At 43.9% G+C, this 17,954-nt stretch overlaps 1 protein-coding gene across 12 annotated transcripts in view; it reads left to right on the plus strand.

Annotated features, from left to right (window-relative positions):
• LOC144494813 (uncharacterized) overlaps positions 1-17,954 on the plus strand; it is a 146,751-nt gene that overhangs the window by 48,897 nt on the left and 79,900 nt on the right. For all 12 annotated transcript variants that reach the window (XM_078214186.1, XM_078214195.1, XM_078214188.1 and 9 more), the window contains 2 exons: positions 4,642-4,781; positions 10,369-10,492. In XM_078214186.1, the coding sequence (XP_078070312.1) occupies positions 4,642-4,781; positions 10,369-10,492 (264 nt within the window). The remainder of the gene's footprint in view (positions 1-4,641; positions 4,782-10,368; positions 10,493-17,954) is intronic.

A 17,954-nucleotide genomic window follows, 5' to 3' on the forward strand; every position in this document is an offset into this window, starting at 1 on the left:
TGATGATGAGAGTTTCAGTCAAATAAATGTGACTGATGCCAACTCATTGTTTATTGTTTAACTTATGGGGGTTGGGCAGTCCCGGAGTAATTGTGGTGTTAATGTACAATGTTCTTTAGGTGGAAGTATGTCACAAGGGACCGGCTGATATTAGAGGGCCTTTGAGAATCTATTTTGCACAAGGACCTGTCTGATGATGATCCCCACTCGCACAGAGTAAGCCCTGGCTACATGGCCATGCTTCCTAACTGCAGCTGCCATTGGTGGCCTCTTCATCTGTTTCAGAATCTTTGGACTGGACAGGGGCTGCCTCCTCCTTGCCCATCTCTTCCACCCCTCCCTCAGCCCATTACCTGCTCAATGGTACTCCTGGTGATGACATGACTGCTAATGTAGTTGCATTCTGACTGTTTGTGGACTACTAAAGGGGGATTTTAAAGAGGTGAGCCTTGTCCCCTAGAAGATAACCACGGATCTCTGTTAGTGGCTGAAGTAGCTGAGTGAGTTGAGAGCTTTCGTCTGAAGGAGTTGTGAGGGAACCTTATGTGCGCACATGAAGGAAGATCTTGTGGTGGTCACAAACCACCTGTTTGAGTAGAAGGACTTCCGGTTGACATGTTGAGTTGGAACCTTTGGCAATATTCATGCAATCAACTCCCTGGATCTGAGGGAAGCCTGGTAATGGGAAAAGACCATGGCTTTCTGACTCTGCGAAGCCTAATCTATCAGGAAATTGGAGTGATCCTCAACACAAGCAAGCAGGGCTTAGTTAACAGCATTATGTAGCTGTGAGATGCTGATTGGCATATACCAGACTTGTCTCCTGATGAACCTGGGAAAGAGCCTGAGGTGTAGAAGTTGAGAGCAATGGTTAACTTTACTGATGGAATTCGGCTTGTTGCTAGACCATGTGACATATATCAGTCACCATCTCTCAGCTTAGCCTCAGTCACCTTCAACACTAGGTTCCTGTAATATTGAGAGAGGATGTCCTAGGCCAGTATACCTGGCAGGCTAGTACCTGGTTGTCCTGCCTTTACTACTCCTTCCTGGTACAGAGGCAGCAGCCTCTCCCTTCAAACCTTCTGGCCTCCAGCTACTCACGATAACTGGCTTCAGTGACCTCTGCAAGGTTACCACCACCTATGTTCCTTTGCATAAAACACCATGCACCTTCTCCAGAACAAAGTTCTTCCTGGTCATGAGTCAGTAGGGGCAAAAGTAATTGCCCTGTGAGACCATGAGTACCAACCTTCTATTCCCAAGGCTTAAAGGGAGACAGTTGAAATCTGCTTTGTGGCACTTGTGGGGCTGTGAATAAAATAAAGCAATTTCTACAGGGATACTGGAGTTGTCCAAAGGACTCCCCTGACTATCCAAAGAATTGTGCCAAGTTCAGATCTGCTTTAACCAGGTCTGCTTTGAAAACTTTGGGATCCTTGCTTCTTGGCTACCAAAATAATTTAAATGGCCAACTGCCTCCATTAAATGTGCAAGTATGTGCCTTGCCCCTGAAGATGGAAAACTTAAGATTTTTGCCACACCTGAGAGGCTCTCCGTTGTGGTGAAAATCTAGACCCTGTTCTTTTCAATGTGGTCTTAACACTAGTAAGAGTTTTAACAACACCAGGTTAAAGTCCAACAGGTTTATTTGGTAGCAAACACCAAAAGCTTTCGGAGCGCTGCTCCTTCGTCTTAACACTAGCCATCCTTTTCTACCCTTGTCTAGCAAAAACGTTTTTCAATCTTGAATCTAACATGGGCGATTTTGAGCCCGCGCTCTGTGTCTGTGGGAATGATGGCATGCGCTAAAAATTCAGAGAGACTCAAAGCATTATTTGCACTAGTGAATTTGAGTTCTGATCTTCCAGCCCCCTCACCAGCAGTGTAGTGTGAAACATGCCATGGGACCTCCAGGAAGCTCATTTTAATATATTAGCATGCCATTAGCAAGCGCACTCTACAGGACTCTTGCCCGCCCTCCCGGCGTGACATCAAACATGTCATGGGATTTCCCTGGGGACGGAGGGAGAGAAGTACCGATTCCAATGTTTATCCCTGTTATGATCGGAATGCTCCAATCTCAGTGAACCTGGCCTTTGTCAGCCAACCCCCTTGCATGATGGTGTCAAACTTGCCCCCTTAATCTTTTTAGGCAATGCGTTATAAGATCTGGAAAGAAAACAGAAACATAGCTGTTTTCTCATTGGAAAGAACACTGCCATTTTTTGGTAAGATGCCCTCCAATGTTATTAATTGAGCTAGCATCTACTAATTTTTTGGGGGAGAGTTTTCCACATTTCTACTATCCTTTGCATTTAGAAGTGTTTCCCAACTTCTTTCTTGAATGAACTGGCTCTGATTTTAAAGTTATCTTCCTTTGTCCGAGACTTTCCCTCCAGTGAAAAATGTTGCTATCTAACCACGCTATCAATTCCTTTAAAAATCCTAAACAAAAGGCTAAAAAAAATCATCCCTTATATTCCCTAGTTTACATAATATCTCCTAATGCAAGGCCAGTATACCCTTTCTAATGTGCAGTGCTTGGATTGATACATGGAACATATCTGGCTTAACCTGGGCCTTGTATGATTGTAATGAAACTTCCTTGCCGTTATATTTTGACCCTCTAGCTATCAAGCTAACGTAGCATTTGTTGTTTTTTTTTGATAAATGTAATAGGTTCAAAAGATGTAGTAGCCTGTCTACATGGGCCACTAAATCTTTTGGGATCTCCATTGTTCTTGGCATTTAACTATTTAAATAATACATGGACCTGTTTTTTATTTTTCCAAAATGGGTAATCTCACACTTGCCTGCGTCGAAATCTGTCCACCAGTTTTGCTCACTATTTTAAAATCTGTCAATGTCTCTGAATTTTACACTCTCACTACTTAATATCCTTTGTCATTGACAAAATTGGATATTCAGTCGAACAAAATGCTAATGTCCTATAAACTGATTCAGATTTAAGGAGTGGTGGGGGGTGGGGGGGGGGGGCACAGAGTTGGTAGCAGGCGTGTGTACTTTTAACAGATATTAAAGTGCCTTTTCCTGATGCCTTTGCTGATGTTGAAAATTTCATAGTTAGCAATTTTGCTGTAGCTGTTCTGAATATCTGTTACTTAAATACCAATTTCTTCAGCACCACATGTGTTTGCCTTGCAATTACTTAATAAGGTTATATATAAAAGTCCCTATACAATGTTTGTTGAATCTCTCTGCGCTCATAATTTATTCATCATTCATTCTACTATCAGAACTAATTAGCAAATGCTGCAATGACTGTGTGTAACCTGAGATTATAATCAAACTAATAATGACTTGCCAAATATGCTTTTGGTATAATGAAGTCAAACAAAAATATCTTAGCTGTAAATGAGAGCTGCCTAGTTTACAGAGCAGAAATCATTCTCAACCGCATTTTCTGTTATCAAGTAGGTTTTAAAATAAATACTGACTTTGCAGTTTTGCCCACATCCAAAGTATTAACTATACATCCTAGTTTCCCTGAGAGCAGAAATAAATAGTCAATAATCATAAAGGACCAAATCTTCCAGTCTCTGGATCATCATAGACTGGGTGTATGGCTGAAAGTGCGCTTTGGGACCCTGCAGAAGTCCTGACCTGTGAATCAACGTGGGAGTTGCCTTGCACGTTTCAAATTCCAATGGGAAATTTGCCTGCTCCTTATGACCCTTCACGAATGTCTCCAACTCTGAGGTGGAGTCTGAGACATAGGACAGTTCCGCGGGATTGATTTGGGCAGTTGCCCAGGAAATGATTGATTAAAACCTAGTTTAACACCTGGGTAAACCACACAATTGAACCCCTGAAAACTGTACCCCCCCCCCCACTGGACTATCAGGAAGAAATGCACAGCAATGAGCTGGGATTTTTGAAGAGCAGCAATCTGACTATTATCACTGCTGCTCAGAAGCTCCTGGCCATAGTGTGGGACTGGAGTTGAATTTAGGCTAGAGTCCAAGTAGGCATTTTATCTTTCGGTAGGAGGTGAATGATTTATTTTGTCTTCCTGACAGAAGCAGTTTGTGGGTCATTTCAGGTTCCTGGAAAGTTTGTTATGTTAAAGCATGTTATTGTTGGACATGCATCGCCATTCTTTCATCATTACTGGGTCAATATCCTGATATTCCTGACTGAACTCTGCAGGACCATCATCACCACCCAGGACTGCAATGGTTCAGAAAGACCCACCAGCGGACAATTGGGATGTACAATAAATATGGCTGTGCTCATGTTTCTCGCATCCTGAGAAGAATTGGTGGATGAAGTCCAATCCTCTTTAGTTCAGAGTAACTCAAATCAAATGATGCAAAATCAATTTATTTAACATCAAATGCCCAATGTTTACATTAATTTGCATTTCCAAATTAAAATCATGAAATTTCTTTGGAGCAAAAATGATATTTTGAGTTATTTATAAAGTTATTCTCTAAACTTAAATAATCTCATTTAGTAGTTTAAAACAAAAAGGTTGAATTTTCACTTGGTATTTGAGCAGAGGATTGGCAGATACTCAAAAGATTTTTGCCAAAGTTATTCTTCCACAAGATGTCTTAAACGCATGGCTTGTTCTATTGAGTTTTGACCTTTTTTTAAAAACTCTTATTCCACCAGCAGTGAGCCCATTGAAGTTTATACTATGTTCAAACGTTTGGCTACAGAACTGGTGCTAGGAATTTTTCTTAATGTTGATGCAGAGGAATCTGCAGCACTCTCCAAACAGATTACACAGCTTTCAACGCAACACTGGCATGGTAAGGCTTTAATTCAAGTGAATGACAAAAGGTGGCAACTATATGAAATCATAGAATTTCAGAATAATCCAGTACTGAAACGTGCCCCTTGGCCCATCAGTTCCACAATAGTGTTTATTTCGATGTGAACCACGAGGTCTAATCTCTCCTCTCGTGACTTGAGTACTTCTAATTTTCCACTGAGCTTAATCTCTCACTATTGATCTCTCAGGCTGTTAATTTGCCACTAACCCAGTCTCTTGTACATATCATGCACCTTTATTCCTGCTATTTGATCTCCTATCTAGTTTCCCTTAGAATTTGTGTGCTCTGCTTTATTAGCTTACACTTGTATAACATATTTAAAGTAAATGCTTCTCACAGGAGTGATTTAAAGCAAAATTCGACACTGAGCCGCGTAAGGAGATATTACGGCTGATGACCAAAGGCTTCATCAAAGTGGTAGATAGTAAAGGATACGCTAAGAAGTAGAAAGGCAGCAAGATTTAGGCAGGGTATTCCAGAGCTTGGGAGCCTTGACAGCTACGTACATTACAATGAATGATGAAGTAATTAAAATTGTGCTCAAGAGGGTGACACTAGAGGGATGCAGACATCTGAGTTGTGGAGCTGGGAGAGATGAGATCACGAGGGATTTCAAATCAAGGATGGGCATTTTACAATCAAGGCATTGCTTAACTGGGAGTCAATGTAGAGCAGCAAGTATGGGTGATGGGTTAATAGGATCTGTTGAGAGTTGGAGCATGTGCGTGGGCAGCAGAGTTTTCGATGACCTCATGTTTACGGAGGACATGGTAAAATAGAACCTGACTGAGTGTATGCTTGAATAGTCAAATACAGTGGTAACAAAAACATGCATGAGTGTTTCAGCATGAGCTGAGGCAGTGACAGAGTTGGATAATGTTAAAGACTGCTTAACTGATGACACCTTGCAATCCTTTTAATCTTTTTGGGGTTAATGAAAGAAAGAACTTGCATTTATATTCCTTCTGTGACAAACTCAGAACATCCCAAAGCACCTCAGCCACCTCACGTTGTGCTGTCATGGTGATAATTTAATGAACATGCAAGGTTCTGTAAACCACAAGGCGATAAATGACTAGATAATCTGTTCTGGTGATGGGTGTAGTATAAATGTTAGCCAGATAACAGGAAAACAATATTCACATTGTTGCTCGAAATCTCTTGTATCTACCTGTGAGCTGATGGGGACTCGATTTAATGTCTCACCAAAAGTGCTACATTCACTCAGTATTGTACTGTGTTGTAGGCCTGGATTATTTCTTGCATGCTGGAATGGGGTGTAGCCCCATAATGTTCTGACTCTTACTGAAGTGCAGCAACTGAGTATATTGCATTGTAAAATTCTGACCTCAGTAATGTCTTTCTGAACAATCTTAGATTTAGGATTATAAAAGTAGTCTGAATGCTATGGTCAAAAAAGCCTCAGTGGCTCACACCAGTGCTTCCCAGACTGTGGGTTGTGACCCCCAGTGGAGTCATAAGACCAGAATTTGGGGTCGTGACCAGTGGCTGCCATGGTGCTCCGATGCCATGAGTTCTAGAAGCTGCTTGACTGCTTTCAATCATTGCGTTATTTTTGGTGTTCAGCTTAGCCTAACGGAGATCTGTTGAAGCCTGAAAAGGCCTGTTAAAAGGTACTTTAAAAATCCTGCTGAGTAAACGCTTTACTCTTTCGAATCTCTCTCTCTCTCCCTTTGTTTCCCACAAATCTCTCACCTCTCCCCTTCCCCCTCTCAAATGGCTCTCGTTCTACTCACCTGGTTCTCAGTCCGGGATCACAGCAACTTGCAAGCCACAAAAAGGGGTCACAGTTGGGAAATGTTGGGGCTTATTCTAATGTCACAACACTAGCACTAGGCACAGGGCAAGGTTTTGTTATGGTGGGTAGAATTTCAAGGGTGATTGAATATGTCTCCAGTGCACAAAATAACTCTTTAATTTTAAATATTTGATCTTCTCAGATGCTATGAGGTGCTTCTCACAATTTATGTAGGAGTTGATTAGGAGGCTACTATGATTATTCTAATGAAGCTTGCCCCAGAAGGTTTGCTAGGGTTAAGCATCTGTACTAATAATAGGCAAGAGGATGTCCCGTTCGTCCTCGGGTATGGTGCTATTCTGCCAAAATGGAATATCCCAACATTTACCAATAGCTAATTTCTTGGATTATCTCTGTTGCTTTTGAAGTAGTTACCCCCTGTCGCACAATCAAGATTTCTTCATACAGAATTTGAGAAGATTGTAGACATAGCCTCCTATTACTTCTCTAGTTTCTCTTGGGATCCTCACTGTAAACTATGGACAGTTTATTTGCCGTCTTCAGTTTGAACAACTTTTTTAGTCCTGTTGCTCTTTGAATAATAATTTCTCCTGACATTTCTACACCCACCTCTAGTATTTCTGCAATCCCAATATCATGCTCTGTGTAAAATGAAGTAAGCTTACTTAGTATCTCTGCCAATCCTTCTCTTTCCACTAAAGGTTTGCCTCCTTCATCCCTTAACTGCCCGACCTCTACTTTCTCTAGAGAAAGCCTTTTTATTACCTATGCCACCTTTCCAAAGAGAGCAGAGGATCATCCTGTTATCAACATTTTTTCCTTGGCCAAGATGGCCAAAAACTGATTATTTGGTTGTTAACTAATTTGATATTTGTGGGATGTTGCTGCGAGCAAATTGGTTGGCATATTCCAAAACATTATAATAACTGTATTTCAAAAACATTTCATTGGCTGTAACATGCTTTGGGATGTCCTGAAGATGTGAAAGGTGCTGCATAAACCTTTATATAAAATGCAAGTTATTTTCTTTAAACTTGTTTTTCATTTGAATTGGTTCTGATCAGTGGATTCTCACCTTTTGATACATTCCAGTAGGAAAGAAAGGAGTATGTTTCATAAACATCCTTTCAGTCATTTGTTTATATTGTTGATTTACAGTTGTTAGCCTTTTTTTCATTGTATCTGTGCATTTACATTGACAAAATGTACTTGTTACGATTATACCTGCCTTGCATTGTGCCTAATGATATTGTGATGAATGTTCAGCACCAATCGCGACTCCTCGGATACTGAAGCAGTCCATGTTCAAATGCAGTAAGATCTGGACAATCTCCAGGCTTGGGGCTGACAAGTGGCAAGTAACATTTGAGTCACATGTATCAGGCAAGGATCATCACCAATAAGAGACACACTAACCACTGCCCCATGATATTCAATGGTGTTACCATCAGTGAATACCTCACTGTCAACATCGTTAACCAGAAATTCAACTGGACTCGCCACATAAACACTACAAGAGCAGGCCAGAGGCTAGGAATACTCTGGTAAGTAACTCACCTCCTGACTCCCCAGGGCCTGTCCACCATCTACCAGGCACAGGTCAGGAGTGTGATGGAATACTCCCCATTTGCCTATTTGGGTGCAGCTCCAACAACACTCGAGAAGCTTGACACCATCCAGGCAAAGCAGCCCACTTGATTGGCACCACATCCACAAACATTCACTCCCTCCACCACCAAAGCTCAGTAGCAGCAATGTGTACTAGCTACAAGATGCACTGCAGAAATTCACCAAAGATCCTTAGACAGCACTTTCCAAACTAACGCCCACTTCCATTTAGAAGGACAAGGGCAGCAGATACAGGGGAACGCCACCACCTGCAAGTTCCCCTCCAAGCCACTCACCATCCTGTTCCTTCTCAATCGCTAGGTCAAAATCCTGGAATTTCCTCCCTAACGGCATTGTGGGTCAACACACAGCATGTGGACTGCAACATTTCAAGAAAGTAGCTCACCACCACCTTCTCAAGGGTTACTAGGGATGGGCAATAAATGCTGGCCAGCCAGTGACACTCGTGTCCCACAGATACATAAAGAAAAACTCCCCTAATGTTCCCCAACTATTAGATTACCTATTGTGCATAGTATTGAATGACATATCATAGTTGACTGATTCCTAAAGTCCTACCTTCCTTTTTTCCATGAGGATTAATTTTGGATGTAAAGGATCTAGTGTTGGGATCTTTAGTAAGATTGAGTTTGCCAGAGAATTAGAGCAGTCATCGACTTATTGAAAGATGAGCAGCCTTTGGTTTGTACTCTCAACCAGTACCACCTAATCAGAAAGTGGTTCAAAGACTAATAAATTACAAGCCCAGATAATGATGGTGAGTAACCTAACCTGGAGCCCCTTAGTACTCAGATGCTGCTACTTTTTCTGCACTCCTGTTCAGAGTGCTTAGCAATGTGCTATAACTACGTGAAATATTTTGCAGATAACCAGGGAATATTATGCACAGCAAGGGAGTTTGGTGTTGTGGTGATTGTCCCTTCAAGGATAACACAGCAGAGTAAGGATCACCTGGCTTGAGGGACCAATTGGGACTCCGAATGGGTAATTACTCCAGAGGGTGGAGTCCCCTCTTAGGTAGGAGACAAGTAGAGTACAAGCTACAGCCATGAGGCTGCTGTACAATTCTTAATTAAATACCTTTTATGTTCATTAATGAAGCCTGTGAAAGTGCATCATTACATCTAGACCTGACCAACAGTGAAGCCAAAAGGGTTTGGCTGGAGTTATGACAAGTGGAAATGAAGACTCCATTTGTGAAATGTATATGTCCAACCAGAACATGATGGATTCCCTTCGGAAGAATCCCAGAAATTAAAGACTCCAAAAGAAACTTGGACCTATTGAACATAAAGAGGAATCAGCAAAAAGGAATTAAAGCTCTAGAGAAGACATTAAAAGAACAAGCTGTAATGTTGCACTTTCACAGACTTCATTCATGAACATAAAATATATTTATCAATTAGGAATTGTACAGCAGCCTCATGGCTGAAGCGTATTCTCTACTTGTCTCCTACCTAAGAGGTGACTCCATCCTCTGGGGTAATTACCCATTCTGAGTCCCAATTGGTCCCCATAGTGCCCCTTAGTGTCCTGAGATCCATAGGTTAGAGGGATTAGCAGGTAAATGTGTAGAGATATGGGAGTAGGGGATTGTGGTCAGTGCAGACTCGATGGGCCGAATGGCCTGTTTCTGCACTGTAGGGTTTCTATGATTCTATGATTTCTAAGCCTAGTGACTCGTGCTCTCCTATGTTGTCCTTAAAGCATAATCGCCACAGCAGTCATTTTGAGAATTCTAGCAAACACAAATAACACTAATTTGATCTTTAGAGGCGCTGTTTCACCAACATAAGCAATATCTACATTGTATCTAATACACAGACTTCATTTAATTTATAGCTCAATGAAGTGGGATTGAGTGAGGCATTTAGCATAGTGAGTGGAGAGAGGGTAAAACCAGCTGTTGTCTGTGCCTTGACTGAGCAGGGTCAGACTCAGTAAGTATATATGCAAGTTAGTTTCAGGGGAGGAAAATACTGGAAATGTGCAAGAATGCTGTGTGGGATTCAGTCACAGGAATGCAACCTGACAGCAGTGATATATTGAGCAGCCCAGTCAAGCAAGTTAATATTTAAAAGCACATCAGTAGATGCAACTGAAATGGATTTTCTTCTTGTTACATAGCTGGCAATGATGTTGTTTGATTTATAGGACTGATCTCTGCTCCTGTGAAGTTGAAAGTGTCAGTGTGGTCCTCAGCATTTACTCAGGCTCTGGAAGCGAAAGAAAAGCTGCTTAACATCATCAATGAACGTCTCCAGAGTGAGGAGGATGGGTGAGTATCGTCAAGACAATAAAGGCAAAATACTATGGATGCTAGAAATACTGTGGTCTTGCAACAGCTATGGAGAGCCATTCTGAAGAAGAATCATGTTATACTTGACATCTCGGCCTTTTGGCTGAGATCAAGTGTTATACCTGCTCTTGTCAGCTTGAATCTTGTCTCTCTTGTGGGGATCATGAGTTGGATTCAATTTGAAAATTTTCAAGCAAGCAAGGAAATGTTCCCCAACTATTGCCCTGTCCACTTTGTGCATTGACTTTGTAACTTTGAGAAAGGAATAATGTTCTTAAAAATTAACTCTTACTCCACAAATGCTGCCAGACCAGCTGAGTATTTCCAGCAGTTTGTTTTTATTGTCAAGGTAAATATTCCTTTAGCTGTACAAGTTTAGCACTTTTTTTTTTACATATTCAAATCTTGGTCTGCCTGGTCGGCAATGCATGGAAAACAATACACCATTGTGTGGAAGGAAAAGAATTTGGATATATGTAAGATAAATAGGCAGAAAAGATTGAGAATGGTTGAATGGTCCTGAATCGGGTGAGTAAATGGGGGAAAGAATCAAGATGAAGCTGATCTCCATGGTTGGCAGCAGCAGTCTCCTCCGAGTGGTTTACTGGCTCTGGATCGGACAAATAGGGGTTTGTTTGCTCAATACTTATCGTCTCTCTCAAACTGTCCAGTTAACCAAACATTGTCATAGCAAACCATTTCCAAGTCCATTGTATAGAAATGAGATAATGGCTGGAGGAGTTCCTTTCTCGTTGTCCAAAGTGATTGAGCCTAATAGTTTGCTCCACACCTAGCTAAATACACAGGTGATGGATTGTGAATGGTTCAGGAGATTGGTCATCCACACTTATCTAGGTTGATTGTCTCTGCTGGGATACTTCTAGACAAGCTAACTTCATTCTAAGGGTGTTGGAATTTGGAGGGTACAGCTGTGCAAATATTCAGACATCTTAGAAGCTAATATTTTAAGTAATTTTTTAAAAAAGTGTTGTTCAATCCTTTTACTTTTTGATATAAAAACATTTTATGTAATTTTTGTAATGTCGTATTGGGCAACATGGTGGCACAGTGGTTAGCACTGCTGTCTCAGTGACAGGGACCCGGGTTCAATTTCGGCCTCGGATGACTGTGTGAAGTTTGCATGTTCTGCCCGTGTTTGTGTGGGTTTCTTCCCACAGTCCAAAGATGTGCAGGTTAGGTTGATTGGCCATTCTAAATTGCCCCTTCGTGTCAGGGGGATTAATAAGGTAAATACATGGGGTTACAGGCATAGGGCCTGCACGAGATGTTGGTGCAGGCTTGATGGACTGATAAGGGATTCTATGATTCCCTATTTTTGATAGGGATTCTATGGTCTCTCTGCCAAGGCAGAAAAAATTTCATTCAGAAGAAAGAAAAAAATAAATACACATTCATATTCAAACAATTGCATATACCTTGGGCGCTGTGTGGCACAGCCTGGAACCAATCTCGCATTATTCAGTTTTTGAGATGATTTTGTGCCGAGTTGAACTCTAGGTGACGAGTCCACTATCACATTGTTTTTTTTCCTGCAATATGTGTAACCTTGAAGTGATAAGGTTGTAAAAGCAGGCTCCAATGCAATAACCTTGCATTGTGGGTTTTGAATTTCTCCACAAATGCTAAAGCACTGTGATCTGTGTAGACATGGGCTTCGGTATATCCATTTTGGACGTGCATTTCAAAATGCTTGAGAGTGAATAGCAGTCCGACAGGTTTTTTTCTTTACAGTGGAATACCTCTTTTGGTGGCAGTTCAATTTCTTTTGAGAAGTACCCAATTGTCTTTTGATGCCTGATTCATCATCATGGACTCATAGAATCCCTACAGTATAGAAGAAGGCCATTCGGCCCATTGAGTCTGCACTGACCACAATCCCACCCAGGCCCTATTCTTGTAACCTCCATTTACCCTGCTAATCCTCCTGACACTAGGGTCAATTTGGCATGGCCAATCCACTAACTCGCACACCTATGGAGTGTGGGAGGAAACCAGAGCACCCGGAGGAAACCCATGCAGACACGGAGAATGTACAAACTCAACACAGAAATGTATATGTGCAACAAGACATATGTTGACCTCTTGGGGTTTGTGGAAGTGGCAACACCGAACCCAATGAGACAGCCAATGAACCAGAACAGCCGACAGAGAGATCCACGGTGCAGCAACCGAAGAGGAAAGAGTCGAATTGGACGCCTCCGGAAGGCCGCTGCCCTCGATTCGACATGTATGCCCGAGCCATCAGGAGGTGCGTCAATGCCAGATTCATCAGCCGCACTCAAGACAGCCCCAAACGTCACCCAAGCACAACGCAACGCCATCCGCACTCAAGACCAACCACAACATTGTCATCAAACCAGCAGACAAAGGAGAGGCCACTGTCATACTGAACAGAACGGATTACTGCAAAGAAGTGTATCGACAACTGAACAACGAGGAACACTACAGACAGTTAACCCGCAGGTCCGACCAAAGAACACCTGTCAACTCAACAGACTGATCAAGACCTTTGATCCGAACCTTCAGAGCGCCCTCTGTGCTCTCATCCCATGTACTCCCCGCGTTGGAGATCTCTACTGCCTCCCGAAGATGCACAAGGCCAACATATCCGGCCGTCCCATCGTATCAGGCAATGGGACCCTGTGTGAGAACCTCTCTGGCTATGTCGAGGGCATCCTGAAACCCATTGTACAAAGAACCTCCAGCTTCTGTCGCCATACTACGGACTTCCTACAGAAACTCAACAAACATGGAGCAGTTGAACAAGGAGCACTCCTCGTCACAATGGATGTCTTGGCACTCTACACCAGCATGCTCCACGACAACAGCAGTGCTGCAACTGCCTCAGTACTCGACGCTGACAACTGCCAATCTCCAGATGCAATTCTACGACTCATCCGCTTCATCCTGGACCACAACGTCTTCATCTTCAACAACCAGTTCTTCTTCCAGACACACACAACAGCCACATTCGCACCTCAATATGCCAACATCTTTATGCACGGGCCTTTATGCAAGACCTCTTCACTGCACGGGACCTTCAACGATGCTATACACTAGATACATCGATGACATTTTCTTCCTTTGGACTCATGGTGAACAATCACTGAAAACAACTATGATGACACTCAACAAGTTCCATCCCACCATCAGACTCACCATGGACTACTCTCCGGTATTGGTTGCATTCTTGGACACGCACATCTCCATCAAGGACAGTCACCTCAGCACTTCACTGTACCGCAAGCCCATGGATAACCTCATGATGCTCCACTTCTCCACCTTCATAGAATCATAGAAACCCTACAGCACAGAAAGAGGCCATTCGGCCCATCGAGTCTGCACCGACCACAATCCCATCCCGGCCCTACCCCCATATCCCTACATATTTTACCCACTAATCCCTTTAACCTACGGATCTCAGGACACAAAGGGCAATTTTAGCATGGCAATCAACCTAACCCGCACATCTTTGGACTGTGGGAGGAAACCGGAGCACCCGGAGGAAACCCATGCAGACACGAGGAGAATGTGCAAACTCCACACAGACAGTGACCCAAGCCGGGAATCGAACCCAGGTCCCTGGAGCTGTGAAGCAGCAGTGCTAACCACTGTGCTACCGTGCCGCCCCTAAACACCCTAAGCTTCCACCCTAAACACGTTAAAGAAGCCATCCCCTATGGACAAGCCCTCCATATACACAGGATCTGCTCAGATGAGGAGGATCGCAACAGACACCTAGACACAAATGCCCTCATAAGAACAGGGTATGGCGCTTGACTCATCGATCGACAGTTCCGACACGCCACAGTGAAAGACCGCACAGACCTCCTCAGAAGACAAACACGTGACACGGCGGACAGAGTACTCTTCGTCGTCCAGTACTTCCCCGGAGCGGAGAAGCTACGACATCTTCTCCGGAGCCTTCAACATGTTATTGATGAAGACGAACATCTCGCCAAGGCCAACCCCACACCCCCACTTCTTGCCTTCAAACAATCGCACAACCTCAAACTGACCATTGTCTGCAGCAAACTACCCAGCCTTCAGGAGAACAGTGACCACGACACCACACAACCCTGTCACAGCAACCTCTGCAAGACATGCCGGATCATCGACCGGATGCCATCATCTCACGTGAGAACACCATCCACCAGGTACACAGTACATACTCTTGCGACTCGGCCAACATTGTCTACCTGATACGCTGCAGGAAAGGATGTCCCGAGGCATGGTACATTGGGGAGACCATGCAGACACTATGACAACGGATGAATGAACACTGCTCGACAATCACCAGGCAGGAGTGTAATCTTCCTGTCGGGGAACGCTTCAGCAGTCACGGGCATTCGGCCTCTGATCTTCAGGTCAGCATTCTCCAAGGTGACCTTCACGACACACGACAACGCAGAATCGCTGAGCAGAAACTGATAGCCAAGTTCTGTACACATGAGGACGGCCTCAACTGGGATCTTGGGTTCATGTCACACTATCTGTAACCCCCTCGACTTGCCTGGGCTTGCAAAATCTCACTAACTGTCCTGGCTGGCGACAATACACACCTCTTTAACCTGTGCTTAATCCCCTCTCCACTCGCATTGTCTGTACCTTTAAGACTTGATTAGCTGTAAAGACTCGCATTCCAACCATTATCTCGTAAATTGAGTTTGTATCTCTATATATGCCCTGTTTGTGAACACAACTCCCACTCACCTGAAGAAGGAGTGACACTCCGAAAGCTTGTGCTACCAAATTACCTGTTGGACTTTAACCTGGTGTTGTGAGACTTGAGACTTCTTACTGTGCTTCCAATAGGAGACATACCCTTGGATATTTAGATCCCAGCCCTGATGCCCTTGCAGCCACGTCTCTGTGATGCCCACAATATCGTACCAGCCAATTTCAATGTGTGCAACAAGCTCATTTACCTTGTTCCATATACTCCGCGCATTTAAGTACAACACCCTCAGTCCTGCATTGACCATCTCCCTTCTGATATTTGTCATGTTTTTTGCTCTGCCTGAAGTGATTCGCCAGGACTCTGGTCCCAGCACGAGTCAGATGAAGACCGTCCCATCGGAACAGGTCCCCTCGTCCCCAATACTGGTGCCAATGTCCCATGAATTCAAACCCATTCCTCCCACACCAATCTTTGAGCCACGCATTTACCTCAATCTTATTGACCCTGTGCCAATTGGCACGTGGCTGAGGCAGTAATCCAGAGATTATTACCTTGGTTCTGATTTCTAATTTAGCTCCTAGCTGTTCATACTTCCTTAGCAGAACCTTTGTTCCTGTTCTATCTATGTCATTGGTACCTACGTGGACCATGACAACTGGGTCTTTACCCTCCCACTCCAGGTTCCTCTGCAGAAAGATATCCTGAACCCAAGTACCAGGCAGGCAACACAACCTTCGAGATTCTCGATCCTGGTCACAGAGAATAGTGTCAATGTCCAATGTGGCATTGGAGAGAGTGCAGAGAAGGTTTACCAGGATGTTGCCTGGTATGGAAGGTCTTAGCTATGAGGAGAGATTGGGTAGACTGGGGTTGTTCTCCTTGGAAAGACAGAGAATGAGGGGAGATCTAATAGAGGTATACAAGATTATGAAGGGTATAGATAGGGTGAACAGTGGGAAGCTTTTTCCCAGGTCGGAGGTGACGATCACGAGGGGTCATGGGCTCAAGCTGAGAGGGGCGAAGTATAACTCAGACATCAGAGGGACGTTTTTTACACAGAGGGTGGTGGGGGCCTGGAATGCGCTGCCAAGTAGGGTGGTGGAGGCAGGCACGCTGACATCGTTTAAGACTTACCTGGATAGTCACATGAGCAGCCTGGGAATGGAGGGATACAAACGATTGGTCTAGTTGGACCAAGGAGCGGCACAGGCTTGGAGGGCCGAAGGGCCTGTTTCCTGTGCTGTACTGTTCTTTGTTCTTTGTTCTCTTTGTCCCTAACTATACTATCCCCAATTACGACTACATTTCTTTTTTCTCCCTCACTTGAGCGGCTCCCTATACCACGGTGCTGTGGTCAGTTTGCTCATCATAGATCATACCCTACAGTGCAGGCCCATCGTGTCTGCACCGACCACAATCCCATCCAGGCCCTACCCCCATATCCCTACACATTTATCTGCTAATCCCTCTAACCTACACATCTCAGGACACTAAGGGGCAATTTTAGCATGGCTAATCAACCTAACCCGCACATCTTTGGACTGTGGGAGGAAACCGGAGCACCCGGAGGAAACCCACGCAGACACGAGGAGAATGTGCAAACTCCACACAGACAGTGACCCAAGCCGGGAATCGAACCCAGGTCCCTGGAGCTGTGAAGCAGCAGTGCTAACCACTGTGCTACCGTGCCGCCCTGCAGTACCCGTTCCCGTCCACCTGTTGGACAAGTTCAGGGACTGAGGCTCCTGGAACTCTACTCCTGGATCCCTCTACCTACCTCACTCACAGCCGCAGCCTCCTGTCCTTGTCCACTGGCCGAATTCAAGGTATTTAATCTAAGGGGTGTGACTGCCTCCTGGAACACCGGTGTCTAGGTATCTCTCCCTCTCCCTGATGTGTCGCAGCGTCCGAAGCTCCGAATCCAGCTCATCAACCCTGAGCCGGAGTTCCTCAATCAACCAACACTTGCAGCAGACATGCTCACTGGGAACCACAATGGGGTCCACCAGCTCCCACATCATGCATGAACAACACATCACTTGATCCTCCATCTCTCTTTTATTTAATTAGTTTTTAATTTGGCTTTTAATTTTTTTTATTTAAACCTTTTTATTATATATCTCCTTATTACCTCAGTCTTAACGCAATGTCTAACCAGTAATTTAAATGGGTTTTCAAATTTAGTACAGCTCCCTGTTAGCCAATCAAATCACAGCCCTCCTGTGATGTCACTTTTAAGTTTTTTTTTTAGTCTGAACTCTCAGTTTTAGAGAATCAAGAATAACACTTTCTGACCAATCAGCTCTCTCCCTTGTAGCCTCTGCTGCCTATTTCACCCAATAAAACCACTCCTCGCAATCAGGCAGCACTCACTGTGCACACACAGCAGCACTGTGAGGCCTCTGTTTTTATAGGCACAACTTACAAAGCCCTGGAACTGGTTTTAACTAGTTGTACAAACAACCAGCCAAGTTCAGTTGAGAGCTGACTCAGCTGATTCCTGTTGCAGGAATGCACTAAAGTGCAGCTTTTAACTTCCCAAATAAGAACTAATTTAGCTCACCTGAAGGCAAGTTTAATGACTACTTACCTCATAACTTACCACTTGAACTCCCTGTTTTCACCCAACTCCAAAAGCACTCCTCACAGTCAGGCATAATCCTATGTGATCAGCAGTTTTCTTGTCATACCAGACAGCAAAATGATGGTGAGCTGGGAGCTGAAAAGGGGCCCAAGGCA

The sequence above is a fragment of the Mustelus asterias genome, chromosome 6, assembly GCF_964213995.1.
Source record: "Mustelus asterias chromosome 6, sMusAst1.hap1.1, whole genome shotgun sequence".
Classification (NCBI taxonomy): domain Eukaryota; kingdom Metazoa; phylum Chordata; class Chondrichthyes; order Carcharhiniformes; family Triakidae; genus Mustelus; species Mustelus asterias.